The 27,735-nt window shown below is 35.3% G+C and overlaps 2 protein-coding genes across 2 annotated transcripts; one reads left to right on the forward strand and one right to left on the reverse strand.

Annotated features, from left to right (window-relative positions):
* Nucleotides 1-6,034: 6,034 nt before the first annotated feature.
* On the forward strand, nucleotides 6,035-6,982 carry LOC140510971 (olfactory receptor 4P4-like). The gene has a single exon (XM_072619925.1). The coding sequence runs from the start codon at nucleotides 6,035-6,037 to the stop codon at nucleotides 6,980-6,982; it is 948 nt and encodes a 315-aa protein (XP_072476026.1).
* A 17,195-nt stretch (nucleotides 6,983-24,177) lies between these two features.
* LOC140511493 (olfactory receptor 4P4-like) lies at nucleotides 24,178-25,116 on the reverse strand. Its single transcript, XM_072620630.1, has one exon. The coding sequence runs from the start codon at nucleotides 25,114-25,116 to the stop codon at nucleotides 24,178-24,180; it is 939 nt and encodes a 312-aa protein (XP_072476731.1).
* Between the last annotated feature and the right edge of the window lie 2,619 nt (nucleotides 25,117-27,735).

A 27,735-nucleotide genomic window follows, 5' to 3' on the forward strand; every position in this document is an offset into this window, starting at 1 on the left:
ACATACAGACCATATAATCTTGCCCCATTCATTGTCAGATGAGAAATCTGACCCCCTGAGAGGTTGAATGATTTTCAGTAATAATACCAGGAGTAGTAGTGGCAGAATTAAATCCAGAATCTTTGACTCCTGAATCAATATATTATGCCCAGTACCATACTACCTCTCTAAGCTTAAAGAGAGTCTTCATGGACAATTTCAGATGATATGATCACTCCATTGTATTACATGGTGTAAAGTTACACATTTACACAAATTCTGTGTAATGAAAGGTGAGTTGCTCGTTAGTTGGTGAAAAGACAATCTTTGTCTCTATAACATCTTATTGCAAAATTAATGTTCTTACAACATAGTCTCTGTAGGAAGCTTCCCTGAATACCCCCTATTTTGAGGGTTGTAGAGACAGTTTTTTTCAGAGACTCAGTTTCCCTGAGAGGATGGTCATGCTGATACAGATTCTTTCTTTCTTCCTTTTTTTATGATGCCCTAACAAGTAACATTTCCCTGAGAAGCTCAAAATGTGTTAACTGGATAAGTTTCAATTATCTTCTGCTAAAATTACACTGTGCATTCCAAGGAAAAATAATCCATTACTGCGGTTATGGTGACGAAACAGAGGCTTCCATGCAGTAATGAAAGACTCCATTTCTCTTGTATGTCAGTCACATGCATATTTCATCCTTGTTTCAGAGAAATGGGTTTTCAACATGGGTCCTCTGAGCATGCACACATTGTCACCATAGCCTCATGCAACAGCACTTCAAATGGGCATGTTGGAATGAACTCAAATGTTTCTCAGAGTTTCTCAAATATGTCAGCTCAACATATCTCTGACTCATGGGTAGAAATACTTTTTAAGCTTTTTTTATTATTGCATAATTATAGTTTTAAGAAAGTTGTGCAACAAAACTAACATGCTGCTTCCCTGTAATTCATCATAAATTCTATTACTTTTACACGAGGCTGAGTTTCAGAAACTGATGGGTAAGTGATTTCCAATATCTTTTAAATCAGTACTCAAGGAGACCTGTACTTTTTGTGGTTCATTGAAAGGAACAACCCTTATAAAATTTGTTTACATTTTTCATTGGTTAAATCTGGTGGCCCTTTGGTAATTATTTATTTGATGCCCAATCCTGGTATTCCAAATAATGAACCAATACATTTCCATGTTTGAAAAATTAAAAAAAAATCATCTCCAAGTTATTTGATAAATGTTATGAGATAAAGTGGCATGTGGGGCATAACATAACATTTGGAGGGAGAGGATCTATGTTCAAGAACAAATTACTCCACTTTTTAGCTGTGAATATTTCAGAATGTCCCATAAATTCTCCAAATTCTGCTTTGTCTACCTAGAAATAAGGATGATATTTACACTACCTACCTCTTAGGAGTTTTGAATAGTAGGAATAGTTTTCGAATTTAAATATGATGTAAATGAGATGCATTATTATGCTATGGAAGTAGAAGGTACATTCCTTGCAATTGTAGAGGTGGCAGTCTTTTAAAAAAAGTTCTAACAGATTATAATCTTTATTCTTTTTTCAGTGTTGTCTCTGGTTTTATCAATACAAACATCTCAACAATGCATAAATAATCCCGTTTATGCCTTTCCATTTTATGCTGCAGTAATCATTGCTTTCCCATAAAATCACTCAGGAGTATGCACTTCCTGCACAGGAGAATATCAAAGAGAAAAAGGAAAAGAAGCTGTATGTTCTAAGATGTTTATAGCAGCTCTCTTTGTGCTGGAAAATAATTGGAAGCTACAGGTATGCCCATCAATTGAAGAATGGCTGAACTAGTTGTGGTATATAATCATTTCTTATAGCACAGGAATATTCCATCACAGAATATTCTTGTGCTATAAGAAATGATGAGCTCAATGAATTTTGGGGGAAAAATCATGAAAAAAGATACATGCAATAATGAAGAGTAAAATGAGCAGAAACAAGAAAACAGTGTATTCAGTAACAGCAATATTGTTTTTAAGAATAAATTTGAGGAAAAAGTTATTTTGACTTATAAATCCTGAAATAAACTATAAGGAAAATATGAAGAAAGACACTTTTTCTTTTTTCCTAATCATCTTTGGAAATTGACTAAGTAGTAATAGTGCAGGGTGAAAGTGTATACATAGGAATTGTATTTAAGGGAGGAACCTAGGATAACAGAAAGCTCTAGGAAATTTCCTAAATCCAAATCCTCCATTCCTTCCTTCCTTCCTTCCTTCCTTCCTTCCTTCCTTCCTTCCTTCCTTCCTTCCTTCCTTCCTTCCTTCCTTCCTTCCTTCCTTCCTTCCTTCCTTCCTTCTTTCCTTCCTTCCTTCCTTTTTTCTATCCTTGCTGTCTTCTTTTCTCTTTTCTCCATTTCCTTAATGGCATGTGGTTCCAAGGGATCATATAGAAGTAAGTAAGACAATATTCATTCTTGATGAGTTTCTCCAAGTTTGCCAAACTTATGTCATTTTTTTATTTTGTTAAACTACAAACACTATTATTATTCCCATTTTCTATACAAATGATTTTTATCTTTTTGTTTCTACCATGTCCAGTACAAAACCTAGCAGTGGTAACTTTGTGTCAAAGAAAATGAACAATGTAAGAAATTTATTTGTATACTACTGAATTATTTTCCAGAATAACTGTACTTAATCACATTGCTATCAACCCTGGAATAATATGCTGTCTTTCTAAAACCTCTCTATACTTCAGTTTTCCCACCTTGTATCATCTTCAGCAATTTGAGGGACGTCAAGCAATGTATCAGAAAATTTCCCTTTTTTTGGATCATAACCCATCTCATACCACTGTCTTTTGGGGTACCCCCAGAAGTATTTTTGTCTCTCCATTTTGCTCTCTTCACCCACTTACCTCTTCTCAATGTAATTATCACTTTCCTGATGGATCTCTATATCCAGCCAGAGTATCTCTCCTTAGCTAGAGTCATGAGTAACAATATGCCTTCTGGAAACTTTAACCTGGATATGCTAAAGGAAACTCGAAATCAGTATGTCTAAAACAGAATTCCTTGTTTTCTCCCCAAACTGTCCATTACTCACAAATTTCTTGTTATGTTTTAATGGTAGTAGCATCCTTCTAATCACATAAACTCTCGACATTGGTTTCATTTTGATTCCTCATCTATTAAGCATATCAAATCTGATACCAAGTCTTGGTATTTCTACCTTTCCAACATCTGTCACATATGTCCTATTCTGTTCAGTCATACAGATGGCACTTTAGGTCAGAGCCTAATCACCTCACATCTGCACTATTTTAAAAGTCTCCCAGGATCAAGTTTTTATTCATTCCAATCCTTCCTCCCCTCAGCTACCAAAGTCATTTTCCTAAAGTACAGATCAGTCTATGTCTTTCAGGGTCAAATGTATATATATATATATATATATATATATATATATATATATATATATATATATATATATATATATATATATATATATATATATATATATATATATATATATATATATATATATATATACACACACACACACACACACACACACACATGGCATTCAGAGTCCTTTGCAATCTCACTTCCCCTACATTTATAGTTTTGAATTACTTTAATAATTTATTTTCCAAACAGTCTCTATGGTGTAGCTATATGGGACTATTTGTTGTTCTTCACTCATAACATTCTTATTTATTGACTATATTAGTTTTATTGTTGCCCCCATCACCCAGAATGTTCTCCTTGTTCATTTTTTCCTGTTATTCGCCTTGACTTCCTTTAAGATTGGTCAAATCACAATGCATTTACAAAGCAATGACCCTGGAGTCAGGAGGAATTGAGTTTAAATCCAGCCTCCGACACTCCCTAGATACGTGGCCGCCAAGCAAGATTGCTCAAATCTAAACTTCTGCAGAGCACTTATTTGATTCTCATTCCATCTCCTTGTCAAGTCTTTTCCTTTTGGAATTAGTCTCATTTTGATAGATAGATGATGACTAAATAGTATTTAGATGACTATATAAGTAGGTATATGATAGATATAGATAGATACCAATATCTCTCTATTACAAGTTAGAAGACAGATAAACATAAACAGACACACAGTAGATATCTGGTATATGCAGAACTGTTTGGATGTTCTCTACATCTTTATAAAATAAGTTCCTTTAAGGCAAGGGCCATGGGAAAAAATAGGCATTCAATGAGTTACAAGACTTTCAGGAATTTATTGAAAAAAAACCTGAACTTAATATAAAATTTGACATTCAATATCAAAGTGAAATATAAGGGAAGCATTAAAGACTAATTATAAGGGCCTCCATAAGGACGGACAACTTTTTCTGCAAGAAATTGTAAACTGTATTCTAAGATTATAATCAACAATTGGGTAGTTTGAAAGAAAGATCGAGTAGGGGTATATATTTTTTATTCTAAAAAGTAAAACCACTTAGGAAAAGGGTCAAAAGAGTAATTATCTTTTACAAATGAGGTATAAGAGAAAGAACTGAAAGAGAAATTAGATGAGGAAGAGGGCTGATAGTTCTAGAATCATACTCTCTTGGGGAATGGGTTAAAGAGGAAACAGTAAACACACACATATGTATATGTATGCATATATATACACACATATGTGTGTATATACACATATACATGTGTATATATACATATATGTGTATATGTGTGTGTGTATGTATATACATATATATACATATACATATATATATATATATATATATATATATATATGTGTGTGTTTAAAAGTCCTCTAAATTCAGAAAGAAATTAAAGGACAATGGGATAGTGAGGGGGAGCGATTTTAGGAGGGCACAGGGAGAGTGAAAAAGATAAAATGGTATATAAGTGTGTCTAGATTAATGGGGAGAGAGGATAAGGGTAGGATCTTTGGAGGGGGCTAGACTAAGTGATAAGAGGCAAGGTATTGTGTATACATAAAGTAAAGGAGGTTAGGAGGGATAGGAAATAAGAATACAAACATAAAATAAAGATCAGTATTAGAATTTATTAGAAAAATGCTGAGATTATATCATGATCTCAGCCAAAGTTAAAGCTAAAATAGATTTAATCAAAAGAGAAAAAAATGGAGAAATTCCTCTCTAGGTCACTCATATTAATTAAATTTTTTTAGATTATTTAAAATAACTAGATAGTGTAAGGTTGGTATAATTCTGTGATGTGGGAAATGATGAGTTGATGGACTTAGAAAAATATGGAAATACTTGGTATTATGATGGAAAATGTTATCTACCTTCAGAGAAAGAGGACAAACAAATAATGTACAATTGTACATAGATGTATTTGAATGTATGTATCTATGTATGATTATAGCTAAATATGTGCATGTGCATGTATATGTATGTGTATATGTGTGTATAAACATGGTTTTATGTATGTGTGTATGCATATGTGCACATGTATTTGTGTGTGTGTATGTGTGTGTGGTGTGTGTGTAGCCTTCTTGGGGAAGGGGAAAAGAAGAAGAAAATAGTACAAAGTAAAAAGCATACAACAAAGAACAAAAGAAAACTAATAGACAAGTAAATAAAAAATTGATAGCTGTGAACACAATGTGTAGTATTTATTATATAGAATTTTTTGAAATGGAAATTTATTGCTCTATATTTTGCATCCTCTCTTGAAATCTATTGTGTACATGGCAGTGTTTATTTTTCTATTCTTATGTTGTATTTGTTTTAGTGTTTAAGTTTATATATTTCTTTTTTTCTTTGTTTATTGAGTATTAAGTTTTAGAAATAAAGATAGAAGGAAAAAAGGCAAGGCCCATGTTTTTGCATTTCTGTGTAATTCTGGCACTTAACATCTTCCCTGGAAACATAGTATGAACTTAATTAATGTTTATTGACTGAAAATATTAAAATGGAGCCAAGAACTTAATAATATCATGTTCTCTTCCTTTTTAGTGAGGGTAATTCCTGGTTATCACTGATGGTATTTAAGAAGTGATATTATTCATGATTTTTCTAGTTTTAGGTGTACTAACTTTTCCCTGTATGCACATCTCAGTGTTGAAGTCATGGGGGATAGAAACAACATCACTGAATTTATCCTGCTTGGTCTGTTCAATAATCAAGAGGTCAAAGACATCAGCCTTATTTTCTTTTCACTTTGCTATCTTGTGATCTTGATGGGAAATCTCTTCATCCTGATTACCATCAGATTTAGCCAACTCAGTGAACAGCCCATGTACTTTTTCCTTCGTTACTTGTCCTTCATGGATGTCTGTTTCACCTCCACTGTTGCTCCAAAATTGATTGTGGATTTATTGGCTCAGAGAACTACCATCTCCTACAACAGCTGTATGGCCCAGATGTTTTATGCACATTTCTTTGGTGCCACAGAGATCTTCATCCTGGTGGCAATGGCCTTTGATCGCTATGTCGCCATCTGCAAGCCACTGCATTACATGGTTATCATGAGTAGACAGGTATGCTGTTTTATCGTGTTAGCCTCTTGCATAGGGGCATTCCTTCATTCAATCATGCAAGTATTGATTGCTGTTCAGCTGCCTTTCTGTGGCCCCAATAAAATAGACCACTATTTCTGTGATGTGTTTCCTCTGTTAAAGCTGGCCTGCACAGATACTTTCTTGCTTGTTATTGTGTTAATTGGCACCACTGGGATGCTAAGTATTTTGACCTTCATTTCCTTGCTTATTTCTTATATCATTATTCTGAACAATTTGAGGACTCACTCCTCAGAGGGTCAGCGAAAAGCTCTCTCCACCTGTGGATCACACATTACTGTAGTCATCATGTTCTTTGTGCCCCTCATATTCACCTATGTGCCTACTGGTAATTCTCTCATTGAAGATAAGGTGTTTGCCCTCTTTTACACCATAATTGCTCCTATGTTCAACCCTTTCATCTATTCCCTTAGAAATACTGACATGAAGAATGCCATGAGGAAAGTCTGGTTACAAAAACTGATTTCTAAAAGACAGTGTCTTCCATGGAATATATGATTATGCTTCAAATATAGAACTATTAACATGTACAAGGGAAGAATTTTCCTCCTCTCAGTGGACTGAGATAGAGCTATTCCTAAAGTCTAATCAACTTCAACACTTGTCCTAAGGACTAGACCACTTCTTCCTTCCTGATTTGAACTGAGTTTTCGGCTCTTGATCATAAATTCATCACATTGAACAAAATGACTTTTTGTGTAGCTATGTGTGTTTGTGTGTACTTGTATGTCTGTTGGTGTTAAAAAACATAACCCAAACTAATATATCAACAATCAGTTCCCACTGTTATCTATATGGTGTCGTTGTGTTATTCTTTTTTTTTTTTTATAAAATATTTTTAAAGGCATGAAATTTCAGTAGGAGAATTATTTTCTAAAACTGTGTTCTGACGAAGAAGAAAAAGAGGAGGAGGAGGAGGAGGAGGAGGAGGTGGAGGTGGAGGAGGAGGAGGAGGAGGAGGAGGAGGAGGAGGAGGAGGAGGAGGAGGAGGAAGAAGAAGAAGAAGAAGAAGAAGAAGAAGAAGAAGAAGAAGAAGAAGAAGAAGAAGAAGGAAATACTTGATCTTGTCGTCCTTGAAACTCTCTCAAGAAGGAGAGTCCATAACCTCTAGAAATCTATGGCTTTTCGTGAATTCAAATAGGAAACTTTCCCGACTTTGAACCCCTTTTTTATTTCTATTCATTGTACCTAACAATACTTTTTGGGGTCAACAAAGACAAGGGACAGTTCTCAGCAGCAGCACTTCCCTTCAGATACTTGAAAATAACATTCATTCCCCTTTTACACCCTCACTTTACATTTCCTATTCTCTGGGCTAAACATCCACAGTTTCTTTAATTAAGGAACTAACCATTGTCTTGGACCTGAAACCTTTTATAATCCTCTTTTTTGCCTATCGCCTGAGTTGTCTTGATTTACTTTGTCTGTATGTCACATATACTTGCACAGGAATGTGCCGCCGCTCAAGAGAATGCAACCTCAGTAGCTTTGTATCACTAGTTCCTAGCCTCATTTGTCACATAGTAGTTAGACTACAACTTCTATACCATACTTATCTCTATTGCCACTCCCATATTCCCCCTATACACCATCTTTCAGTAACTCATCCTCATTTGAGATTTATTCAATTAAATTTATTCAATTAAAATTTATATTGCCATGATCTACCCATTCCTAGGACAGGGTTCATACTTCCTAAAGGAATGCAGGGCTTGCTTAACCATATTTTTTTTTTCTCTCTGCTACATTTCTTCCCTTAATAGAAGGATACTGCAACAGGCATAATACTACTCCCTCAAGCACTATGATTTCTTGGTCATTCAAATTAGTCAGTTTTCACGACCTATTACACACTCAACATTGACTAAATATGAAAACAGTATTAGTCTTCATCTTGGTATCATTCACAATTGTTCCATAGTATTTCTTTTTTGTTTTTGAAATTCCTTAATCTGATCACCATCTTCTATCATCCAATCTCTCTTTGTGTCTTACGATTCCTAATCTTGTTCTATTCTAATCATAGCCTTCAATCACTTCATTTCTCAGTTCTTTCCTAGGCCATCACTTTTACACTGGTTACACTTTCTCTTTCTCCTCCTCTTGTACCTTTAGTACTGTATTTCAGCTCAATGCTATCCACTACATTCAAATGCCCTAAATTTTTTTGTTATTACAAATCCTGCCATATATAACATCCATCTTTAATTACTCCTGCCATTTAACATTTTACGTACTATTCATCTACTGGTAAATGGAGATAGAGAAAATAATGAAATTGATTTAGGGTAGACTTCATATTCATATTATGTAAATCCAGCAGGGACCTTTTCTTTTAAGAGCAATCTTTTGTTCAGTCTTTTTCAGTCTTATTCATTTCTCTTTGACCCTATTTAGGATTTCCTTGGCAAAAATACTGGAATGATTTGGTATTTCCTTGTTCAGTTTATTTCACAGAAGAAAAACCTTGACAGTTAGGGGTAAGTGACTTGCCCAGGGTTACACATCTAGTAAGAGGATGGATTTGAACTCGGTTAGATGAGTTTTCCTAACTGCAGGCCAAGTACTTCATCCCACTCTACCACCTGTCTGTCCTGCTTCATTTATACTCTAACCCCTGACCATTGAGATGAGGCCATTTGACAAGATTTCCATCTTCTTCACCCCTCCTCATCCCAAACCACTCAGAAATATTCTCCCACTATCTCCTCCTGTAACCTAGATAGAAAGAATTGGCCATTAATCTTTCCAAAGCAAACCTCTTTACATGTGTCCTTGACCTTATTCTATCTAATCTTCTCTGATAGGTTACTTTCTCTGTCTTTTCTACTCTTTCACTAATTGCAAATCTTTCTTTATCTCTGCGGCTAACAAATATGTTTACATCTCTACCATACTTAATGATAATAATAATAATTATTATAAATTTCATTTAATATGATTATGTTCACAAGCTATCATCATACATCCCTTCTCTTTCATCACTCAATCACTTGAGAAATCTGTGTACATATGATAATCACACTTTTTTCTGCTTATTCAATTCTAAACCCTCTATTGACCTAATCTCTTTGACAAAATCATGCAATTGAAATTATTATCTTCAAAATTACCATCACTTCTTAATTGTTATATGTAATATCTTTTTTTTTCTTAATTCCCATCATTTTTGACCTCTTAAGGTTTTTGGCACTATTGATCACCCTCTTTCTTGCATTTTCATTTCTTTCTTGGATTTCAGGATACCTGTGATTCTTTCTCTGCCTACTTGATTACTCCCGTCTAAACCTCCTTTATTTCAATATTTTTCCAGGTTATGCTCAATAAATACATAAGACTCTTATCAGTTTGCCCCAGACATTCTTGTCTTCTCCCTTTATATGATTCCCTTTAGGTACCTTCATCAGTTTGATGCCAACAATTCTCATATCTACTTAACTTAACCTATAACCTAATCTTAGACTTAAAATTTCTCTTGAGCTCTATTCTCACATCATCGGTAGACTATTGGATATATGAACTTGAATATATTAGAGTCATCTAAAATGTGATATGTCTGAAACATAGCAGATTATCTTTTTGTGGCTTTTAAAATTTTATTTATTTTCCCTTTTCAACATTGATTTACAAAAAATTTGCATTTAAAATTTTCTCCCCACTCTACCCTCACTCCACCCCAGGACAGTATGTATTCTGATAACTTTTCCTCTTATTTGCCCTCCCTACTATCACCCCCCCCATGCCCTTGTCCTCTATTTTTCTGGAGGGCAAGATATATACGTATACCCTATTGCCTATTTATCTTACACACACACATACACACACACACATTCCCTCCAACTCTCCTAATACAAGGAAAGAAATACTGGAACTGTCATGAGTTATAAATATTGTCTTTCCATATAGGAATGTAAACAGTTCAACTTTAATAAATGATACTTTATAATTTTAAATAAATAATAAATAATGCCTTATAATTTTACACCATAAATACTTTTTTTTGCCTCTGGTTTAGCATACTGTTATCTTGTTTTTCATAATATTCTTGCATCACTTTGATTTCTCTGTCCAATTTTTCCTCCACCTCTCTTACTTAATTTTCAAACTCTTTTTTGAGCTCTTCCCTGACCTGAGACCATTTCGTATTTTTTGTAGGCTTTAGATGTAGGAATTTTGAGCTTGTTATCTTCCTCTCATTGTATGTCATGCTCTTCCTAATCTGAAAGCATGGAAGAAAATGCCTTTTAAACAAGAAAGTAAACTTCTATAGTCTTAAATTTCCCCTTTTCTTGTCATTTCCCGAGCCAATTACTTGACTTTTGAGTCCCTTTTCAAGTGTAGGGTATACTCTTTTCTGCCCTGGAACTGTCAGTAGGATTCCTTCTCCACTAGTTTCACCATGCCAGTACTCCTCCTCACACCAGGGCTGCCAGTCAGGATTTAGACCTAGATAAGCTGCTCAATTCCCTCAGGGTCTTTAGGCAGAGAGCTCCAAAAAAAAAGTGGATGATACTGTGTCAGTGGCTGCTACCACCCTGTGGGTGGGCCTGGTGTGTGACCAAGCTGCTTTCTCACCAAAGTGAGAGAGCTTTCTCACTGACCTTTGATGCTGTCTTTGCATTGTGGTCTGAGATATCTAGAGACCACAGCAGCTGCCCATAATTCAACGTCCTGAAGTCTGCTCCCCTCCTGTCTGTGCTGGTATGGCCCACGCTGGGCTGGGCTGGGGTGTGAACTGCTGCTAGCCCTGGTGCAATATACCTTTCCTGCTGACTTTCCAGGCTGTCTTGGACTGGAAATCTTTTTCAGTCTGTCATTTTGTGATTTCTGATGATCTAGAATTTGTTTGGATTCATTTTTGTGCAGGTATTTAAGGGGCTGTTGAGGAAGAGCTACAATGGATCCATGTTTCTACTCCATCATCTTAGCTCTACCCCCTATTACTTGATTTTTGAGCTCTTTGTTAACTAGAGTGCTCCATAAACAGCCTCTTTTTTAGCAGTGACTGCCACCACTCTGGGACTGAGTCTGGGGCTGGATCCTGGGCTGGGTGAGGTTAGTGTCTAGGGCTGGGTTTGTGGATGGGACTGGACTGTGTTGCCCTCTCAGCCATATGAGAGACCCTTCCCACTAAACTTCCAAGAAGTCTTAGGCTTTTTTAAAATAAGAAGTCAGGAAAATGCAATAAACATCAGTGATTCAGTCCCCTAAGACTTGCTCTAGCTCCATCCATTCTAGTGTGGCCCATTCAGAACTGTGCTCCACTCCCTGTCTGATGTGATAGACTGTTGAAGATTATCTTGTGCTAGAAATCTGCTTCAGGAAGATGGCAGAGTAAGAGCAACTACTCACATAAGCTCTTAGGAAAACTCCTTCAGATACCTCTGAAAAGAGAATCTGACCAAATTTTGGAGGTGCAGAATCCAATAGGAGAGAGACTGTGGCAGATTCACAGATCAGGATAGACTGGAAAGTGGACAGTAAGAATTTATTCTGTGAGGGTGGAAGAGCCCACAGCACACAGCACAGCATGCCCTGCTGCAGCACATATAATCAGGAAAGCCCAGGGGCAAACTGAGGCAGCAGCAGCATGGCAGAATGGTGAAGTGATAGCCCAGGGAGGGAGTCCAGCAGAGCCAAGTGAGTGAGAGCCACTGAGCCCCAGGTATCAGCAGCAGCCACTCCTGAGAATATCAGCCAGCAGATTAAATGTCTGGAAGTCACCTACTTGAAATTTCGGGACACAAAATGGTGGAGTGATTGGTAAATGCTTGCCACCTCTCCTTGTTGACCTTGAAAGAACCATAAGATATTTCCCCAGAAAAATTCTGGATGAGCGGTATCAGCAGAAGAGGCAAAAAGTCTTATAGTACATGAGGACGGGAAAATCGCTAAGGAATATTCCTTCTACTGAGGCACAGGTGAAATGGGAGGAGAGGAGCCCGAGGGGGTGGAATCCCACAATCTCCAACATCTGGAGCCCAGGATTGCCTCAGGGGAAATGAGAAGAAAATAGAGCAGCAGGGATCATGAACCCCTGAGCTTACCTTTGCTCCAGCGCTGCTGAGGAGATCTCCTGTGACCAGATTCCAGTCCCCCACACTTAACAAGCTAGCTCCAGGGCTAATCCCCTGAAACACAAAACAAAAAGAAAAAAGGACACCTGCCCTTTGCTTTTTCACACCAGCCAGCTCAACACCAGGTTCTCTAGCTGGTAGCTGAAGGAACCAGAGGCCACAATACATAAAGTGTCAACATCATGAGTAAGAAGAAGCAAAGCAAGAAGGAAAAGACCATATAATCTTTCTATGGGGACAAGGACCAAAGCAGGAATACCAAAAAGGTCAGTACTAAGACTAAACGCCCATCTGAAACTTCAGAAAAGACTATGAACTGCTCGTATGCACAAAGATCTCTCCTGGAACAGCTGAGGAAGGAAATAGAAGAAAAACTGCCCAATGATTTTAAAAGTATGAAAAAAGAATCCTACAAATAGAACAGCTCTTAGAAAGAAAAACTGAACAAATGGAAAAGGAAGCACAAAACCTAACTGGGAAAACTGGACAAATTAAAAAGGAAGTACAAAAACTAACTGGAGAAAATAATTCCTTAAAAGGAACAATTGGACAGATGGAAGAGGAAATGCAAAAGTTAACTGAAGAAAACAATTTGATAAAAATCAGAATTGGGTAAGTAAAAGCTAATGACTCTATGAGACATACATAATCAATCAAACAAAATGTAAAGAATGAAAAGGTAGAAGAAAATGTAAAATATATAATTGGAAAAACAACTGACCTGGAAAACAGATCAAGGAGTGAAAATTTAAGAGCTATTGATCTGCCAGAAAGCCATGATGAAAAAAAATAGTCTGGACAATATCTTCCAAGACATCGTTAAGGAAAATTTCCCAGAAGTGCTAGATCCAGAGAATAAAATAGTCATTGAGAGAAGCCACTGTTCACCTTCTCAAACGGACCTCAAACCAAAAACATCAAGAAATAGTGTTGTCAAATTCCAGAACTATCAAGTGAAAGAGATAATATTACAGGCAGTCGGAAAGAAACCATTCAAGTATCGAGGAGCTACAGTCAGAATCACACAGAATCTTGCAGCTTCTACATTAAAAGATCGAAGGAATTGGAATATGATATTCTGAAGGCAAAGGAGCTGGTAGTACAACCAAGCATCAATTACCCAGCAGAGTTCAGCATAACATTTCAGGCAAGGAGATGGACATTCAACGAAATAAGGGATCTGTAGACCATCCTGACAAAAATGCCAGAACTCAATAGAAAATTTGATCTTCAAATGCATATCTCAAGAGAGGCATAGAAAGGTAAACAGGAAAAAGAAAAACTTGTTACTCAATTTGAGCAAATGGTTTACTTCCCTATAAGGGAAGATGATATTTGTTAATCTTGAGAATTGTACATCTATTATGAAATATAAAAGGGATATACATAGATACAGGGAATGGGTATAAAGTAAATGATATGAATATAAAAATGTGATTTAAGCATGTGAAATTATTGTAACAGGAGATGTTAAAAGGAGGAAGCAGATAATGATAAATTACATCACAGGAAGAAGTAGAAAATTATATTACAGTAGCAAGAAAGAGGGAACAGAGATGAGCATCATTGGAAAGGTACTCTCATCTGATTTAGTTCAAGGAGGGAGCAATATACTTAACAAAATATATAAATCTAGCTAGCTCTATAAGCAGTAGGAGGGAAAGGGAGAAAAGAAGGGGAGGGGAGGCTAAAAGGGAGGGAAGAAGTAGTACAGGTAAAGGGGAGTAAAAGGGAGGGGGGGCTGAAAAAAAAGGAAGGAAAAACTGCAGGAGGTGGTGAACAAAAGTGAAAACTCCATTGGGGATAGGAAGGGAGAAGAGAGAATTACAGCACAAATGGTGGGAATGACTATAGAGGGAAAGCCACAGATTGTAATTATAGCTGTTAATGTGAATGGAATGAACTCTCCCATAAAACGGATATGGATACCGGAATGGATTAAAAGCCATAATCCAACAATATGCTCTTTATAAGAAACACATTTGAAATGTGGGGGATACACCCGGGGTAAAAGTAAAAGTTTGGAGCATAATATATTGTGTTTCAGCTGATGTAAGTAAAGCAGAGGTAATAATTCTAATATCAAACAAAGCAGAAACAGAAATAGATCTAATCAAAAGAGATAAGGAAGGAAAGTATATTGTGATAAAAGGTACTATAGACAAAGAAGATATATCATTATAAAACATTTATTCTCCAAGTGGTATAGCATCCAAATTCTTAGAGGAAAGATTGGGGGAATTGCAGGAAGAAATGTGCAACAAAACTATACTAGTGAGGGACTTCAACTTCCCCCTCTCTAAACGTGATAAATCTAACCTTAAAATGAACAACAAAGAAGTTAAGGAGGTGAATAAAACGGTGGAAAAGGTGGACATGACTGATCTCTGGAGAAAAGTGAATGGGGATAGAAAGGAATATACCTTTTTCTCAGTGATACATGGCACATATACAAAAATTGACCATGTGCTGGGGATAAAACCTTACAATCCAGTGCAGAAAGGCAGAGAAAGTCAATGTATCCTTCTCAGATCATAATGGAATAAAAATTATATGTAATGAAATGCCATGGAAAGACAAACCAAAAATTATTTGGAGACTAAATAGTGTAATCCTATAGAAGGAGTGGATTAAACAGCAAATCATAAAAACAATTAACAACTTCATTTAAGAGAATGACAATAATGAGAAAAGTCTACAAATCTTATGGGATACTGCAAAAGCAGTTCTTAGCAGAAGCTTTATATCTCTGAATGCCTACATGAATAAAATAGAAAAAGAAGAGATCAATAAATTGGGCATGAAGCTGAAAAAGCTCAAAAAAACCAAAAAACAAATTGAAAATACCTAAGCAAATACCAAAGTAGAAATACTGAAAACCAAAGGAGCGAGTAATAAAACGGAAATTAGGAAAACTATTGAACTAATAAATAAAACTATTAGTTGGTTTTACTAAAAACTAATAAAATTGATAAAACTTTGGTCAATTTAATTTAAAAAAGAAAGAAGAAAATCAAACTACCAATATCAAAAATGAAAGGGGTGAACTCAGCATCAATGAGGATGAAATTAAAACAATAATTATAAATTATTTTGCCCAACTTTATGCCATTAAATTCAACAATCTAAATGAGATGAATCACTTCTTTAAAAAATATAAATTGCCCAGACTGACAGAAGAGGAAGTTGAATGCATAACATTACCATAGGAAAAAAAAGTGAACAAATCATCAAATTAACTCCCTAGGAAAAAATCTCCAGGGGCAGATGGATTTGTAAGTGAATTCTATCCAACATTGAAAGAACAGTTATAGACTATTTTGGAAAACTGGGAAAGGAGTCCTTCCAAATTCTTTTTATAATACAAATATGATTTCCATACCTAAACCAGGAAGGGACAAAACAGAGAAAGAAAATTATAGACCAATCCCTCTAATGAATATAGATGCTAAAATTTAAAATAAGATTTTAGCAAAAATAATACAGCAACTTATCATGAAAATAGTGCATTATGATCAGGTAGGATTCATACCAGGAATGCAGAGTTGGTTCAATATCAGGAAAATTATTAGTATTATTGATCATATCAACAACAAAACTAACGGAAAACACATGATTATCTCAATAGAGGCAGAAAAAGCTTTTGACAAAATACAACACTCATTCCTATTAAAAACACTGGAGAGCATATAAATAAAGGAAACTTTCCATCAAATAATAAGCACTATCTTCCTAAAATTTTCAGCAAGCATTGTATGCAATGAAGATAAGCTAGATGCATTACAAGACTCCTTTTGCAAAAATAAAGGCAGATCTAAGTAACTGGAAAAACAACATTTGCTCTTGGGTAGAAAAAGTCAATATAATAAAATGACAGTTCTACCTAAATGAATTTACTTGTTTAGTGCCATACCAATCAAACTATCAGATAAGTATTTTCTAGAGCTGAAAAAATAATATCAAAATTAATCTGGAAGAACAAAAGTTTCAGAATATCAAGAGGACTAATGAAAAGAAATGCTAGGGAAGGTGGCCTAGTGCACCAGATTTCACATTGTATTATAAACCAGCAATTATCAAAACCACTTGGTATGTCTAAGAAAAGGAAGGGTAGACAGCTGGAATATGTTAGGTACTCAAGACACAGTAAGCAATGAATATAGCAATCTACTCTTTGATAAACTCAAGAACCACAGCTTCTGGGATAAGAACTCACTGTTCGATAAATTTGCTGGGAAAACTGGATAACTGTGTGGCAGAAACTAGGCATGGACCAATGCCTGACACAGTACACATGAATAAAGTCCAAATGGGAAGATGATGTAGATATAAAGATTGATACTATGGACAAATTTCTGGAGCAAGGAATAGTGTATTTATCAGATTTATGAAGAAGGAAAAAATTTCGACTAAAGAAGAAATAGAAAGCATTCTGAAGTTCAAGATGGATAATTTGTTTACATTAAGCTGAAAAGATTTTTCACAACCAACAACAATGAAACCAAGATTCTGAGGGATGCAGAAAACTAGGAAAGAATTTTTGCAGCTAGTGTCTCTGATACTGGTCTCATTTCTTTCTTTTTTTTTTTTTTTTCATCACAATGCATATTTTTTTTTTCATTTTTAACAAAGTTCATATCACATAGAAGAATTCGAACTTTTGGTCAGGTGATACTTCTTTTAAAGCATTCACAATATAGACCACAAACGATTTTTTTTTTTTAACATTAACCGTCTGAGACACAAACAATAATTTTGTATGCTAACTTCACAAGGCCTTGACCTAATTGTCTCCACACTATTACTAAGAATTAAAGGACCCTAACTTATTGTTGGTGGTCTAAAGGCCTAAGCCTAATAGCTTAATTTGAGACTTAACCACAGATGTTCCCCTACCAACAATCTATAATTTAAAGATCTGATATTAATCTTACAAACCTTTTGACTATAGGAAATTGCCACTAAGAGTAGGGACATTGCAAGTAAACAATATCTCCCCAATATCATGTCACTTGCAGGCAGGAGTAGATTGTCAACTTGCATTCAGTCAGGCTTAAAGTCTTCCAGGTGTCAGTGGGAAAACTGAGTCAGGAGAATCCTACCTCAGCCCAGGCTGAACAGCCACTCTCCTACCCTTCCCATGAGATCACCTTTTTCAATTCATACCAGCATCTCACAGGCTTATTGGCATCATGGACTAAAGGCTCAGACCACTTTTCTTGCTATCCATACCTGGAGTTAGACTCAGAAGAACAGTCACTTAATAGCCCCATAGCATCTTAAAATAGCAAGTTCCAATAACCAGGTTTCAGATATGACTATAATTTCACTTTGGCTAAAGAACATCTTTTGAGGCAAGTCTTAAGTGACTTACATGCCTTTCTACACATGTTCTAGTTCCTGATTAAATAACAATCATAAAATCAAATTTACCACTAAAACTTTAGCTTTTTTATCAATGCCAAATTTTACCTGAGGTTACCTGCCTCTAGGAAATTTAGACTAAAATTCTTTTCCCTGAACTAAGAATGTCTCTGATTTAGTCTCATTAATTAATTCAATCAGATTTATAAATACTTTCTTTCCATGTAGGAATGTAAACAGTTCAGCTTTAGAAAGTCTTTTATGATTTCTCTTTCCTGTTTGCCTTTTCATGCTTCTCTTGATTCTTGTGCTTGAAAGTCAAATTTTCTGTTCAGTTCTGTTCCTTCCTTATGAGTGCTTGAAAGTCCTCTATATCATTGAATGATCATTTATTTCCCTGAAGTATTATATCCGTTTTTGCTAGGTAGGTGATTCTTGGTTTTAATCCCAGTTCCTTTTATTTCTGAAATATCTTGTTCCAAGCCCAGCAATCCCTTAAGGTTGAAGATGCGAGATCCTGTGTTATCCTGATCGTATTTCTACAATACTCGAATTGTTTCTTTCTAGCTGCTTGAAGTATTTTCTCCTTGACCTTGGAACTATGAAATTTGGCCACTACATTCCTAGGAGTTTCTCTCTTTGAGTCTCTTTCAGGAGGTGATTGGTGGATTCTCTCAATATTTATTTCGGCCTCTGGTTCTAGAATATCAGGATAGCTTTCCTCAACAATTTCATGGAAGATAATGTCTAGGCTCTTTTTTTGATCATAGATTTCAGGTAGTCCTATAATTTTAAAATTGTCTCTCCTGGACCTATTTTCCAGGTCAGTTGTTTTTCCAATAAGATGTTTCACATTATCTTCTATTTTTTCAAACTTTTGATTTTGCTTTCTAACTGCTTGGTTTATCTCATAGTCATTTATTTCCCTGACCTCAGTTCTCTCTTTCAATGAACTATTTTGCTTAGTGAGCTTTTGAACCTTCTCTTCCATTTGGCTAATTCTACTTTTTAAAGCCTCCTTCTCCTCATTGACTCTTTGGACCTCTTTTTCCAATTGAATTATCCTCTTTGTAAAGGTGTTATTTTCTTCAGTATTTTTTTTGGTTCTGCTTTAGCAAGCTGCTAATTTGCTTTTCAAGCTCTTCTATTGCCTGAGCCCAGTTTAATTTCCCTTTGGAGGCCCTGTAGGCAGGGGCCTTGCCTTCCTGTGACAGTATGCTTTGTTCTTCTTCATCTCAAAGGATGGAGGAGACACTTGCTCACCAACAAAGTAATCTTCTATGGTTGTATTTTTTCCCTTTTTTCGGCATTTTTCTAGCCAGTTACTTGACTTCTGAATCCTTTTTCAAGAGGATGGTCCTATTGTATCTTCCTCTCCCTACTGCCATGTTTAAGGCTGAGATTGGACTCAGTTTCTTAATCTCTTAGGGCTTTGGATGGGGGTGGAGCCATCACTCAGGGCTCAGGATTAGATCAGCTCCTCCCTGCCACCAGCGACTTTAAACTGAGCTGCTTCAACAATGGACCCAGGTTGCTTCCAGGCCATCTTAGCTGCTTGCAGTCTGCTGCCCTGGTCTCTGCAGTTGCCTGGGGCTATTCCTGGAGGAACCCCATTCCCTATCACCCATCTGGGAAAGCTCTCCCACATTGACCTTTGTAGATTTCTTTTTCACTAGTGGTTTGAGACATCTGGGACACTCCTTCCTGAGAATTGGGAGGTCTGTTCAGGTCCTGTTCCTTGCAGTGCCACGTGGTCAAGGCTGTGCTTCACTCTACTCACCTTCCTGTGAGATAGACCTTTCCTGTTGACCTTCCAGGTTGCCTTTGGCTGGAAACCTCTTTCATTCTGTTGTTTTGTGGCTTCTGCTCTTCTAGAATTTGTTGAGATTCATTTTTTACAGGTATTTTGTGGGCTGTGGGGGAAGGTCACATTTCTAAAATGCATGGAGAACTGAGTCAAATGCACAAGAATACAGGTCTTTCCTCAATTGATAAATGATCATAGGATGTGAATTGGCAGTTTTCAGAGGAAGAAATTAAAGGTACCTATAGTCATATGAAATAGTGCTTTAAATAATTATTGATTAGAGAGATGCAAATCAAAACAACTCTGAGGTACCACATCACACCAATCAGATTGGCTAACATGACAGAACAGGAAGATGATAAATGTTGGAGAGGATGTGGGAAATTTGGAAAACTAATTAATTTTTGCTGGAGCTGTAGGCTGACCCAACCATTCTGGAGAGCAATCTGTAACTATGCCTAAATGGCTACAAAAATATACATACCCTTTGACCGAGGAATATCGCTTCTAGGACTGTATCCCCAAGAGATAATAAAAATGGGAAAGGCTCCCATATGTACAAAAATATTTATAACAGTACTCTTTTTGGTGGCCAAAAATTGGAAATCAAGGGGATTCCCATCAATTGGGGAATGGCTGAATAAGTTAGGGTATATGAATGTAATGAAATACTATTGTGCTATAAGAAATGATGAACAGGAAGACTTCAGAGAGACCTGTAAAGACTTATATGACCTGATGCTGATCTAAAGGAACAGATCCAGGAGAACTTTATATACAGAAACAACCACAGTGTGTGTGAGTTTTTTCTGGTACTTCATTGCAATGCAGGGACTTTAAAAAGATTCCCAATCATCTTGTAAGGCAAAATGACTCCACATCCAGAGAAAGAACTATGGAATTCAATCATTGAATGTAGCAGATCATTTTCTTTTGTATTATGTTTTATTTATATCATGTATAATATGATTTCTCCCATTCACTTTAATTCTTCTACACAGCATGACTACAGTGAAAACGTATTTAACTTAATTAATTTAATTTAATTTAATTTATATCGAGCCTATATAAAATTGTATGCCATCTTCGGGAGGGAGTGAGGAAATATTTAGGGGATGAAGGGGAAAAAAGAAAAAAAAAATCTAAGCTATATTATATTGCTTGTAGAATACTGAAAATAAATAAAATTAATTTTAAAAAGAAATCGGCTTCAGTCAGTCATTCTTTGACTACAGAATTTGCTCAGTCATTTTGTATAAGTCTTTATGGGTTTGTTTGGAGAACTCTAGCAGGTCCCTGCTTCTAATCTGCCATCGTGGCTCCACCCCAAGCAACTGATTATATTTCACCACAAAATTCCAGTCTTCTAAAATCCATTGTTACTTCTCAGTGACGAAGACTCACGAACTTAATTCCTCATTCACACTCATCACACATATAGGGTCTTTACTAGGTCTTATCATTGCTACCTTCTCAAGGAAAGTAGTATTTACAAAGAATTTAGCAGTGTCTGAACATAATAGGCAATAGATAAACAAGATTTTATTTTGTTTGTTTCCTGTCTTTATTCTATAACATTCCCCACATATATGATCTCCTCACTACAAATATTACTGCTCCCTGATTCCTCATCAGATAATTTCTGAGCTATCACAATATCCTTTTAGTTGGTCTCTCTGCCCCAAGTCTCTCCCAACTCTTATTTACTAAGATAAAAAAGCTGTTTTTATAAAGCGTAGGTTTTCCCATATAATTCACAACTCAAATACCTCTTAGCCCTAAAATCAAATACTAACTGCTGTGTTGTAAATTTAAAACCTTTCAAACTATGGTACGTTCCTACTCTTACAATGTTTTCAAATTTGCTTTTTTCCTCATACACTATGATGCAGTCCCACTAGCAATTTTTGTTCTTTCTTTAATCACAGCAAACAATTTCATCCTTTCATATGTTTTTTGTCATTCATTTTCTTCTATGACTGGAAATTCCCAAGTCTTCCTGGATTCCTTGAAGACTAATCTCAAACCCTGCCTTGTACAGAAAGACTTTGCTGCTCCTCACACAATATTAGTGCATTCGTTCTGAAATAAACTTCCATTTACGCTATGTATTTTATGTAAGCATTGTATATGTATGTGTGTGTTGCTTTATCCATAAGACTGATCTTTTTGAAAGTGAGTATCATATTTTAATTTATTTTTTGCATTCCCCAGTGCTTAACAGAGGATCTTACATATAGTTAGTATTTAACAAATATTAATTAATATACGAATTATTCGCATTACAAAATGTATCCACTTGAAACATAACTTCACACAATTTGTAGTCACAAAACTATTAGTTATACACAGAAGTATTCTGAAAGAATATTCTTTCTTATTTGACTTAGAAGTGATAAGTAATATCAATAAGACATTGAATACGTTATGCATATTAACCTTGATAATGAGGAGCTAAAAACCATGAGCTGAAAATGAAATGATAGCAAAACTAGAAAATCAAAATTTTTCAACAAAAAATATAGGAGACTATAAGAGTATTTCAGAAGAGTAAAATATACAAGATTACATGCACACACATACACATATACATACACATACATTTACGTACATATATAGGTAATTGTGTGTCTATGTCCTTGTTCTAATTGATGTTTCTTTTTCAAAAGTTTTTTCTATCCTTAATATTTCTTATTAAAAAGGCATGCATTTGATTATGCATGCAATATATGTAGGTGCATATAAACGTGAACATATGTATATGCCCATTTGCAAGTAAATACATACATTCAAACATATATATATATACATATAAATGTATGTATGTATATATATATATAGAGAGAGAGAGGGACAGAGAGAGACAGAGAGAGAGATGTACAGAGACAGACAGAAGGATATGTACAGAGAAACACACACAGAGAAACAGACAGAAAAACTAGACAGAGACAGAATATATGTATGCAGATGCATTCCCATTTAATCACAAAAGTTCCAGAATATATAATATTTTTAAAACATTTTACAATAAAAACTATGAACTATCAAGCATTTTGAAATTGATCCACATATACTTTCCCTTACAAAAAGAAAATACGGCAACTATTAAAAAATAATGGAAGAAAGGAAGCTATAGTTAATTCAAGGATCATGGCAGGGTCAGATTAATGTGGACATAAAAATACTACTCCCCCAAACATGTTGCCTATTACATTCAATTCCATTAAACTTTTCTTTGCTCTGCATCTTAATAGTAGATCGATAAGAATATTGAGCATATATACATGTATATATACACACACAAACACATATATGTATGTTACATATGCACAAACATATATTTATATTGTGTATACATATGTGTGCATATATATGTATGTGCATATGTATGTATATATATTTGTATATGTATGTGTGTGTATATATACGCACATGCACACACATAACATTTGTTTAATATATACTTATTTAGCAAATACAAATATGTATATATGTGTGTATACACACATATAAACACCTGACATGTATTTATTTAACATATTTCATAGGTTATACAAAGATCAGAGGACTCCGCAAAGGGGTCAAAACTCTCTAATTGCCTAGTACTACTTCCCTTTAAGAGTTGACAATGTCAATGGGGAGATAAGCACAAAAAGATGTAAGTAATAATAGAAAACTGTTGTCCAGTGAATGGACCTGAAACCCGGAATACCTGAGTTAAAAAGCTAACCTCAAACACTTAATAGCTATGTGATCAATAGAAATTCACTTAATCCCTATCTCAGGTTTGTTATCTGTAAAATGAGGATTATGATAACATCTATGTCCCAGGGCTGTTGTGAGGATAAAATGAAATTACGTATGCATAGTGCTTTGCAAATGTTGAATTAATATTTAAATGGAATCAGTTACTATATAGTGACATAAGGACCCAATCATCTTGAGATATATCTACCTCCTAATTTTAGTACTTAAAAAGGGAGGATTCCAGTTACTGGATTTTTCTCCTTGTTGTATGATTATATTAACCACTAAAATCACAATATGTGAATAAAAATTTACTAGACAATGAAATCAATTACAGTCAAGATTTATCATCACTTAGATTTAGCACTATGCAGGTAAGATCATAGAGTTTTGAGTCAAAAAACTTGAATTCACATTCTGGTCTGGCAAAAAAAACAATTGCATCCCCTTCAGGAAGTCTTTTGGCTAATCCTGACTTTTGTTTTCCCATTAGTAAGACCAATGTAGTGGACTTGATGAACTCTACGTCTCTTCAAAGTTCTACATCTCATGACAATCTTTGTGTGAGTGTGTGTGTGTGTGTGTGTGTGTGTGTATGTATGTGAATTCCAGAGTAGATTCCCATAAACCTCTGCTGAATGATTTGGTACTCAGCTGAAACACTCATCCACACCCATAGTGAAATGCAGCAATACCTTTTAAAACATTTGTTTTCTTCCCTTCAATAAGTTTCTATTCCACACTTTCTTCATGGCATTTTTCATTTCTGAATTCCTCAACGTATAGATCAAAGGATTAAACATGGGAGCAATGATTGTGTAAAAGAGAGCCAAAACTTTATCCTCCAGGAACGTGGTGGCTGGTCTAATGTAAATGAAAAGTGCAGGCCCAAAGAACAGGACAACAACAGTGATATGGGAACCACAAGTGGAAAGAGCTTTCTGGTGGCTTTCAGAAGAATGTGCCCGAAGAGTACGTAAGATCACAGCATATGAAGTCATGAGAACCATGAAAACCACCAATGCCATCATCCCTGAATTGGCAATTACTAAAAGGCCAATCCTGCGAGTATCTATGCAAGCAAGTTTCAGCAATGGATACATGTCACAGAAATAGTGATTGATCTCATTGGGGCCACAGAAAGGTAAGAGAACAGCAAGGATCAATTGTGCAAGTGAATGCAGAAATCCCCCACCCCAAGCAGCCAAGACCAGTGCATTGCACCGATCCTTGCTCATAATAGCCATGTAGTGGAGAGGTTTGCAAATAGCCACGTAACGATCATAGGCCATCTCTGTGAGTAGGAAGACCTCTGCCACTCCAAAGAAATGCACAGTGAAGAGCTGGATCAGGCAATTAGTATAGGAAATACTCTTCTTTTCAGCCAGCAAATCACTGATGAGTTTAGGGGTCACTGTAGATGTGTAGCAAACATCCATAAAGGACAAGTACATCAGGAAGAAGTACATGGGTTGTTCAATGAGCTGGCTACATGTGATAGAGATCATGACAATGAAATTTCCCATCAGAATAGCCAGGTAACAAAATAAGAAAATGACAAAGCAGAGAATCTGAACCTGATTATTCTGAGAAAGACCCAAGAGAATAAATTCAGTAACATTATTCTTATTGTTCATCTTTTTTTTTTTAATATTAGAAGATGACCAGTAGTTATCTGGAAAAAAAATAACATAAAGCAACATGAGAAATACTGTATCAGTATTGTATCAATTATGTTATGAGGGAAGTATTGACAAATACAACATTGATGTTTGCAGAGTGCTTGTTTGATGTATCACTTAAATATCCAATGTTCAGGGCATTTCAGAGCTGTATGAAACAGCACTGATTTTTGATGACTCACTCACAGACTCTCCGAATGTCAGAGTTGGAAGGAATGACTGATATCAAATTTAAACCACAACTGAGGAAGAATCAGCTATAACATTAAGTGACTTTGTAGTTGCCTCTTAGATACCTTCTGTCAGGAAACATGTCACCCTCTGATTCAGAGCAAGTCAGTTTCTTAGAAGTATTGATAATATTAAAATGTCTTATAAAACTGATCAACAAAAAATTACTTATATATGATATCAAACTATTGTTAAAAAGGTGATGGTCTAAGAATGAAAATTGACGTTTCTTATTTCTTTTTTTGTTTTTTAGACATAGTCAAAGCAGGAATTTGCTTCCCTTTATTTTATATGTTTGCAAATCACTTTGTGTTTTTACTTTCTCAGTGGGGATTGAAGAAACGAGATGAGAGGAAGAGAATGCAGATCCAAAAATACAATAAAATCAAGTTGAAAAGAGTTAAACAAAATCATTAAACTTTTAGTTTACTTAGCTCTAAGATCATTCAAACAAGGGATACTATATATACATGTACACATATGTACATATGCATATATGTGTGTGCATGTAATTTACTACAATTAACACTTATTTATTTATTGGTTAAGGTAAATGCAAAAGTAATCCAGAGTGACAACCTCCCGGTTTCCACATCTGCAAAGTGAAGAAAATAATACCTGTTGCACCTACCTCAACTGATCATTGAATCTCTAAATAATAAGGTGAATCACAGATGTCAATTTTTTTCAATCTGCATGTTAGAGTTGACAGAGACTTTGTCAAGTTCATCCTTTTTATGAGTAAGAATCACTTCTATATTTATGATAAATGTTCATCCAGTTCCCTCTCAAATATGTCCAGTCACAAGGAGTTCACTATCTTCAGAAACAGATGAAATTCAGTATTATGCAGATTAATTATTATGAGAGTTACATGTTATAAAATAGTTAAACCAAACGACTAAGTAATATAATTGCTATTTTAGAGGTTTCTTGGGTCTTTATATGTGTTCAATTTAATAATTTTGCTCAAATCTATAGGAGAGAGTAAAAAAAAAGTATAAACAAGGCTGCTGCCTATGAGGCAGAAATCTTGCATATTCCATACAGAGTAGAAGTGGGATACAACTAACAGAAAATAAACCTTGGGAAGCGATCAGACAAAAAATTTAGTAGTTAACGGCTAAGTCTAAAATTTTTGTTATCATTCATGCAAGACATAAATTCTATCTTTACTCTGCTCTGAGCAGCTAGGTGGTAAAATGAACAGAGTGAAATAAGAAACACTCATCTTCCTGAGTTCAAATCTGGCCTCAGACACCTACTAGTTGTGTCACTCCAGGCAAGTCATTTAAAGCTGTTTGCTTCAGTTTCCTACTTTACAAAATGAGTTGGAGGAGGCAATAACAAATCACTGCAATATCTTTGCCAAGAAAATGCCAAATGAACTGATGAAGAGCAGAACATGACAAATGACTGAACAACAATACAGTCTACTCTATTTTAAGGAATGTTTGTATGAGTTTGTGTTCTTTTTGAAGGTTTTTATTTTATGTTCATTGATTTATCTATTTATTTTCTGTCCTTTTTTCATCAGGACAACAAGTCCATTCTCCTTCATATTTTGGCTTTTTCACATTTGGCAAGTCGTTTATCCTCTCTGTGTTCAGTTCTCAATTGTCATAGGTTGAGAGAATATTTTTATCTGAAAGCTTGCTGGATTAATGAAATCACAGGTCTACTTTCTCTCTCTCTCTCTCTCTCTCTCTCTCTCTCTCTCTCTCTCTCTCTCTCTCTCTCTCTCTCTCTCTCCATATATACATACACACATATACCCATATATACATTTATACACAATCACATGTGCATGCATACATACATACAAAGAGAGTGATCGCTCATCAAACCTCTTCCGAATATTTTATTGTCATTCTTAAAACCATTTTATATATATATATATATATATATATATATATATATATATATATATATATATATATATATATGTTTAACAAGTAACAAACTTTAGATTGGAGAATAACCCATTTTCAAGGTTGATTACCACATTCACTGATCACCTAACCCAGGTTATAGATGGTAAAAGTCTCTACAACGTACTTGACAAGTTGTCTTCCAGCTTTTACTTAATGAGTTCGCTTAGGAGTGAACTTATTTCTTCCCAAAATAATCCATTCCATTTTTATATAGTTCTGTTTCTTAAGATGTAAATATTTTCTTCCTGACATAAAGTCTAGTTTTGGCTCTTCACAACAGCCCCCTCATTACTCTTATTTCTTTCATTTGAGTCCAAACAAAATTAATTTAATCTCTTCCAGGGAATGCCATTTCAAATACTTAAAAATAATTATGATTGCACTTTGTAGTTTCTGCTTTTCCTATCCA

The sequence above is a fragment of the Notamacropus eugenii genome, chromosome 6 (assembly GCF_028372415.1).
Source record: "Notamacropus eugenii isolate mMacEug1 chromosome 6, mMacEug1.pri_v2, whole genome shotgun sequence".
Taxonomy (NCBI): domain Eukaryota; kingdom Metazoa; phylum Chordata; class Mammalia; order Diprotodontia; family Macropodidae; genus Notamacropus; species Notamacropus eugenii.